At 45.0% G+C, this 7,738-nt stretch overlaps 1 protein-coding gene across 2 annotated transcripts in view; it reads left to right on the forward strand.

Moving 5' to 3' along the window:
• The window catches only part of LEKR1 (leucine, glutamate and lysine rich 1), a 152,293-nt gene that overhangs the window by 6,460 nt on the left and 138,095 nt on the right, over positions 1–7,738 (forward strand). Inside the window, exons 2-3 of one of the 2 annotated variants that reach the window (XM_006016465.3) lie at positions 1,096–2,803; positions 3,782–3,911. In XM_006016465.3, coding sequence (XP_006016527.1) covers positions 3,864–3,911 — 48 coding nt within the window. In that variant the 5' untranslated portion in view covers positions 1,096–2,803; positions 3,782–3,863. Of the gene's footprint in view, positions 1–6; positions 2,804–3,781; positions 3,912–7,738 lie in introns of those variants that run through there. The other variant, XM_025214914.1, reaches the window with a different exon arrangement.

The following is a 7,738-nucleotide window of genomic DNA, read 5'->3' on the forward strand; positions in this document are numbered from 1 at the left end:
AGGAAGCGCGCTGCCCTCGCGCTGATGTAACAGGCTGTGCCCGAGGACGCCCTGTACCCTCCGCAGCACGGCCCGTCCCGCCCCGCTCGGGGATGCACGGTGCCTCGGATTCAGCAGGGTATTTCCGATGTCCTATTTTGACTTTTAGTCCAGCCTGCTTCAAAGGAGTCAGGAGCTGCGTCCGGGTTTGTCCCGAAATAGGCAGAGCGGCTCTGCCCAGGCTGGCACGAGGGTGCGGGGAAGGCTGAGATCGGAATGCGAAGCACACGCTGAGCCGGGCCGGCGCCCTCCCATTTAAGCCGAGGGCAAAGGCCCCTGATGATTTCAGCCTGTGCAACATTAGGGTCACGATGATCTGCTCAGGGGTCTTGCACGTACTTAGCATCTCATCGTCTGACATCATCCCAGCAGAAGCAGGGGCAGCTAATACCTAACAGCTGCAACCTGTACCTAATATTTCCGTGCTTATCTCATGTTAATTCTGGCTGCTTGCATTATTTATGCATCAGTTTGATGTAGAAGTGTTTCACTAATACAAACAAGGGCAGTGTAGTCATATTAGATTTTTTTAAAAAGGTGAAACTCAAATTCCCTTTCTTGGAAGCCCTGGATAAATGTTCACATATCCTGAATTTTGTGTAGCTACTTCTGTTATAGGCCTGACCCTATTAGGAACCAAAGTCACTGAAAGATGAGGATTCTCGGTACCAGATGGATAATGAACCTTCTGCAGTTGGCACTGGCCTTAACTTGTTATCTTGTGCAGTTGTGTTTCATTCATACAGCTTAGTGCTAGATGCAACCTCACTTTCTAGTGTAGATATGAGCAGAATTAACAAATACATGGATTGTATTAGTTTGATAAACAACACTACTGTCAGGCTGTCCTGTTTTTCATTACAAGATGTTTGCTGTTAGCTTTTATTCCAGTTCTGAATGACAGTGGATGTTTCACCCAGAACCATATTGTTAATCAAACCCTCTCTAAAGGGGGAAAATATCAAACACACAAAAGTAGACCAGTTACAGCATGTGTCTCATTTGTTCTCATAGTTTATAGATTAACTTACTATATTGGTCATGTGCATGGTTCAGGAAATGATCAAGATAAAGGGATGCAGATTCATGAGCCCAGGAGGACATTAGGATCATAAAAAAGCAAGCTGGAAGGACCCTGAAGAAGCCATCTAGTCCAACCCCCTGCTTAAGGCAAGATCATGTGTCTAAATTATCTTAGACAACTGTCTGATAACCTGTTCTGTTGCCAAAGCTTCATCCAGAATACAGATGACCTGCACCAGGTTCAAGGGGATGAAGACCTAAACAAAAGCTGTCAAAACCCCCAAGCCCAACACTTCATCAAACCAGTGACCCAAACTCCTGGCGTGTTGTGACAAGGCTGACAAGACAGAGTAAAGCAAAACGTTCCCAGGAGGCCAAGGCTGCTGGCCTTGGTTTAGGTTTGGAAGGCTGCACATAAGACAACAACATGAAAAGGAGTGAGTGTGGGATGTGAAATTAATTCAGTTGAAACAGAGTCATAATAAAAACTCCTACTTTGATTCTCACATCTTTAATTGATTTATTTACTTTTTATTGGTCTGCTGTAAACTCAAACAGATTTCATTCTAGGCTGCCAGAGAGAGCAAAGGCAGTTCAGACAGAGGTTGAACATATGTCCCAGCTTACAGGGATTGACCCAGGCTTGAGGAACAATTTGAAGGTCACAGACAGCTCAAGTGAAACCAAGATGCTGTTTTCAGTAAAACCAGTGAGGCGTTCAGCTGGTTACTTCTCTCTGCTTGCTTTGCCCTGCCAGGTAGGCTGTGCCCCCTTGACTACTCTGCTGCTTCCTTGTTGTTGGATTTGAAATGGCTTCTGCTCGCTCACTGGGTTACGAGATGGGACCTGGGACAGTGCAATGCAGTAAGGCAGCAAAGTCTGTGAAGCAGCACCACAGCTGCTAGAGGTGGCAAACTTTTGAACTTAAAATGTGATTTTTAGTTTCAATTCAGGCCCTGCAGAGCAACAGGAGCGGAGATTGTGGTACTCTATTATTCGAGGCCTCTATTACAGGAAATGACAAAGCAAGATCTCTTCTCGGCATGTCTGTGCTTGTCCAGGTAGAAGTTAAAGATAGCACTTTTGCAACCACAGGAATATGCCCACTAATATTATTTCTCTTTCTCACTGAATAAAGCAAGTTGACAATTTTGCATTGGGCAGGTTAGATTTGCACCCTGGGCCGGCATAAAAGCGACTGCTGTGCTTCGCTACACATACCGTCATTTGATCCTCTCTCGGTTTTGCCCGGCAGTCTTGCCTCTGCCGGCAGTATTCAATGCACAAGCAAAACCAAACCCTGTTCTTTCCCATGTCTTAAAGCCCTCAGGTGGCAACCGCAGCTAACTCGCGTTAGCGGAAGTGCTGCCAGGCAGGACCTGGGAGTCTCCAGTATTGCTCAGGGACCGAGGGTCCTGCGCGGCTTTTGCTTTTCCAGGCAAGTGCGTTGTCACCCTGTGTAGGACGCACCGGGTGCTGCCCCTCTTTCCTTATCCGCCCCCCCGGCTCGCTCCTCCCCAGGAAAGAAAGGCGTGTGATCTCCACCCCTGCTTTATTTCACACGCCAGGCAAGGCTGTCTCTCAACTCGCTGACCCGCGGCTCCAGCCCTTGCAGCGAGGGGACGCCCCGCCCCCGCCGGCGCGCGACTCTTCCCACTCTGCGTCACGTTCGAGTCACGTTCCCTGGGCGCCGGTTGCCATGGCGCCCAGGGAAGCCGTTGGCGCCGCGCGAGACGCCGAGGTAAGAGTCGGACCCCGCGTGCAGGGCGCCCCGCGCGGGCCACGTCACCCGTGACACCCCCACGATCCCGGGCCTTTCCCTCTGGCAGGGGGCTCCTGCGCTCCAGGGGCCTGGGGCTTGCATGGAGCATGGATTTAGGGGTGTAGGTTGTAGCCGTGTTGGTCTAAGGACATAGTCAATAAAATAATAATATCAGATTTACCCAAAGACCCTTGTCTTACTTTGGATTTGGCAGACAAGGGTCTTTGGGTAAATCCGGTATTTTTTATTACATCAACTCAAATAGCTGGATAAATTCTTCCTTGCAAGCTTTGGGGGCGAGGCAGCGCGTGCAGACGGCCTGTGCTGCCCCTGGATGGAGAGGTAGGTAAAGCAGCCAGAGGCCAGTACATAGGCAAGAAAGCCAGTCAGTGCAAATGTAAATGCTTTGGATGGGGGGTGTAGGTCGTAGCCGTGTTGGTCTTGGGACACTGGCAGATAAGATTCTTTGGGTGAAGCTGATATTTTTTATTAGACCAACTTAAATAGTTGGGAAAAAAATTATCTTAGGAAGCTTTCGGGTTTAAAAACCCTTCATCAGGCTGGGGAAGCAGCTGCAGTATCTGAAGCCCCCGGCTGGCAAGGCTGGGAAGGAGACTTGCTGGTGGCGGCACCGCACAGACTTGAAGGACTGAGGTCTGCCCAGACCGTAGAATATGAAACACGAAATTTCCAAAAAAAGGTCTGAGGAGATAAGCCCAGGTCCCTGCCTGGCTGCTCCCCACCCCCGCCTGCTCCTCCACGAGGAGGTCGGCATGGTCCTAAACCAGTTCATCCTCCAAACAGGAGTCGTTCCATTCACAAAAATGTCCTGGAGGGGCCCTGGTGCTGGGGAGGGGGCTTTGAGTCTAATGAAAAGCACCTCGAGTCTAAACAGGTTGAGAACCACTGGTCTGTACCTTAGGCACGTACATTTTTAACATCTTTTTCTCTTGATAGTTAAACACCTGCTGCTGACCGTGTAATCCCCACCAGTCCTGTGTCTTCCTGCCTCACAACTGTGCCTGAATTTTGGAAGGCCATGGATCGGCATCTTCCTACGCACGCATTACCTGAAGAAATCCAGAAGGTATAACATGCTGGAGCCAACAATAACACCTTGGGTACAGATTTTGTAGTCACCTGTGAATATTTGCTGGCCTGAAGTCAGTTCAGTTGCACTGCTGGGAGAGTTTTAGTTGCAGAATGGGTATTTTGGAGCCCTGTCCTTCTCTCTTCCTTCTGAACTTAAGTTACATGCAGTCTGCTAGTGATTTTTAAAACCATAGAGATTTTTCATCACATGGTAGCATTGTGCGATTTGCAGTATGGGAGGCAGGATGACTACTAGATGGACCTTGAGTCTGTTTCAGCATGGCAGTTCCTATGTTCCCCTATGTATTGCCATGAGTTTGGAAATACTTCAGTCTTTTCAAATGAGTGCCAAGAAACTATCCCATAGCACTTCATACTTTACCATATTTTATGTGTTTCTGCATTGAGCTATTAAGCTCATTTTTGTGTTTTGAGGTACACTGGTACTAAGGTAACAATGATGTTTGTAGAGTTTAGATTGTGGCTTGTATAGGATAGTTTGGATAGAGATACTCCTGCCTTAGGCAGGGGGTTGGATTAGATGACCTCTGGAGGTCCCTTCCAGTCCTACTTCTCTATGAATTGTCCTTGAAATGGGAGAAGCTTATTGACATACATAAATGAAGTTACTTTTTATATTTGTTAGCAATTTATGTCTTAGCTGGCAAAATGGCAGTGTGTGCTGGCTCTCATGCCCAAATATCAAATAAAAAAGGAATGAAAATATTAGATTTGAAGTTGGTCTGTCCCGATGTAGTTCAACCCTCAAGTGTTTCAGGAACTACCTGAAGCAGTCTTTGGACTTCTAGTGATAATAAATGAGAATGTATTGAGGAAGGATGAGGTATGAGGGAAACCACAGAAGGACAAATAGAATATTTTTCTTTAAAAAGAGTGAAAAAGGAGGGGTATTTTTACCCCGCTAACTTTGGATCTGGAAAGATCAATTTGTAAGCCTCAAGAGGATGACAAGGTGATAAAATACACTCTGTATACGTCTGTCAAGAACAAATCACACCAAGCAGATCTAATTTCCTTCTTTGATGGGGTATCTTGACTTTAGTAAGGATTTTGACACTGTTCCAGATAGCATTTTTCCAGACATAGTAGGGACATATAGATGAAGTCTAGATGAGATTATTATAATGTTTGTACGCAACTGATGGAAAAAAAGTGTACTCAAAGAGTAAGTAATTTGCAGTCAAACTGTGCTGACATATCAGTTGAGGTCCCACAAGGGTCTGTGCTGCATCCAGTACTGTTCAGTATTTTCATTACTGATTTGAATCACGGAATAAAGAGCACACGTGGGATAGTGGCTGGCAACATTTCAGAGCCATAGGCTGAAACAGCCCAGCTTGGGTCTGAGATGCTGGTGTTCCAACCTGGCTGGGGCATGGGCACAGCTCCCCACCTCCTGGCATGGGGCAGCTGTGGCAAGGGCTTCAGCACTTGAGCATGGCTGAAGCCCCCTGCTGCCAAACCACTGCTGAAGCCCCCTGGCTCTGCAAGCCAGATCTGGCATGTGTGCCTTATGTTGCTGACCCTTGATTGTAGAAAATTTGCGTGTGGGAGGAGTTATAAGCACTTTGAAGGACAATATTAAAATTCAAAATCATCTTGGTAAACAGCTGAAATAGAAATCAAAAGATGAAGTACAGTAAAGACAAGTGAAAAACATTCTTTTTGGGAAAGAAAAACCACGTGCACAAATACAGAATAGCAATAACTGACTAGACAGTGATATGGCAGAAAGCCGGCTGAAAGCAGAGTGGATTATAAAGGGAGTATAAAGTTGTCAATGTGATACTATTGCAAAAAAGAAATATTCTGGGTTGTATTAACAGGAGTATTTTATGGGAGACATAGGAGGTAATTATTCTACTTACCTGAGCTCTGGTGAGGCCTCAACAATAACAAGTGAAGTTTTGGGCACCACAATTTATGCAAGATGTAGCCATCATAGAGAGAGTTGAAGAGATAATAAAGAATGAAAATCAGTGTAGAAACATGGCATGTAAGCGAGGTTGAAAGAACTGCTAGACCAGAAAAGATGGAAGGGCATACAAGATAATAATCTTCAAACACATGAAAAGACAGTGCTTAATTGTTTTAAATTGAAAACAGTGATTATCTGTTCTCTGCGTCCTTTGAGAGTGGAACAAGAAATAACAGTCTTAACATGTGCCAAAGGAGATTTAGGTTAGATATTAGGAAAAAGCTTTCAAGATATAAGAATAGCTGAGTATTGGAACAGGTTACTTAAGGAAGTTATAACATATTTGCTTAACCTTTGTATCTGATGCTACCTCAGAGTAAGGGGATAAACTCATTAACCTCTTGAGTCTCTGTCCAACCACAGTGAGTTGTATTGTAACTGGGTGCTCAAGTACCATGGGCAGCAGCTGTGCATGGGGGAGCATCAGTGCCTTTGCGTTTTTTTTCTTCTTAAATTGAAGAAAAACAATGTAAGGGAAGTACATGCTATTGCCTTTACATTTTACAAGTATTCCAATAAAAATAATTTCTTTCCACATAAAGCTTTGAATTTCTTTGAATATAACATTTAAACCATATTAAGTGTGCTGTATTTAATTTTTTCCTAATCAAATATTTCAGTTCAAATATGTGTGGCTATTAGGACATAAAATTTACATGGGGGTACTTTTTTAGTTTTGTTTACTAAATATGAGTGAAATAAACATGCTAAATCAGATCACACACTATTTAGGGCATTGGAAAAATTTCTGGAAAATGTTCCAAGTCAAAATTTTCCAGAAAACCCACATCTCTGAGTGCAGCCATGAGCTATATAGCAGCTCTCCCATGGCAATTTTGCTTGAATATAATAGCTGACCTATGGTACTTCTGCAATTCCTGTTCCTATGTAATTTGTCCTTTATGTGGACCTCCTCCTTCACCCTCCACTCCAAGAAGCCAGATGGCACTTTTAAACTGTTTGATATTTAAATTCCTGCTCCCTTTTTCTCATGGACTGCTCTCAGCTACCAGTACTGCTCTGACTGGCTTCCTTACCAGCCTTTGCTGTGCTAAGCTAAGGGGGTGTTCCCAGTGTGCAGCTAGCTGGCTATAGAAAAACACAAGCATCTTGATGACTATCTGGAGGCGATGTTCCAAGCATCCTGCAGAAACAGGACTATTCACCATTTCAGCCCCTGTTTTAGTGAGGAATCTCAGGACTCAGTCACAGTGGCAAGCATATATCAAGCACCTCAAGAAACTATTGGAAGGCAAAGGATATGCAGACCAGCGGTCTGGCAATGGCACCTGCTTTGTATTCCTGAGCTTGCCAGTGCTCTGAGCACCAAACCCACAGCCTTCTACAGAAGACCTCTCTCACAGAAGCAGAGCCAGTTCAGCAAGCTCTTGCACCGGGCATCCTAGAAGAGGTCTCTGAGGAATTTGGTCAGTAATGAAGCCACTGACACTCCTGTAGAGGTAAAAGTGGAATAATCAACTTGATCTTGTGCTTGGTAAGTACTGTCAACCGTATTTGTTACTGTTATGAAGGAAGTCTTGGTATAAAGAGTTTCATTGTAGAGGGGCAACTAACTCAGAGGGATTTGGGTGTTCCCAGGATATGATCAATGATAGAAGTCACATAAAAGTTTATATGCAGCACCTTTCTCTCCACACCCCTCCCTTCCATTCCATGCTCCTTACCAATGCCATGTAGATCCCAAAATAGCCACTGAGCAATAAAAAGAGCAAGTAAATGCCCAAGTCCAGTACTAAGCATTTTGTAGTATTGCCTTATCCATTTAAAGTACAGTTACATGGTCAAGTGCTTCGTAAGAGCGG

Source organism: Alligator sinensis, unplaced genomic scaffold, assembly GCF_000455745.1.
Source record: "Alligator sinensis unplaced genomic scaffold, ASM45574v1 scaffold60_1, whole genome shotgun sequence".
Taxonomy (NCBI): Eukaryota; Metazoa; Chordata; order Crocodylia; family Alligatoridae; genus Alligator; species Alligator sinensis.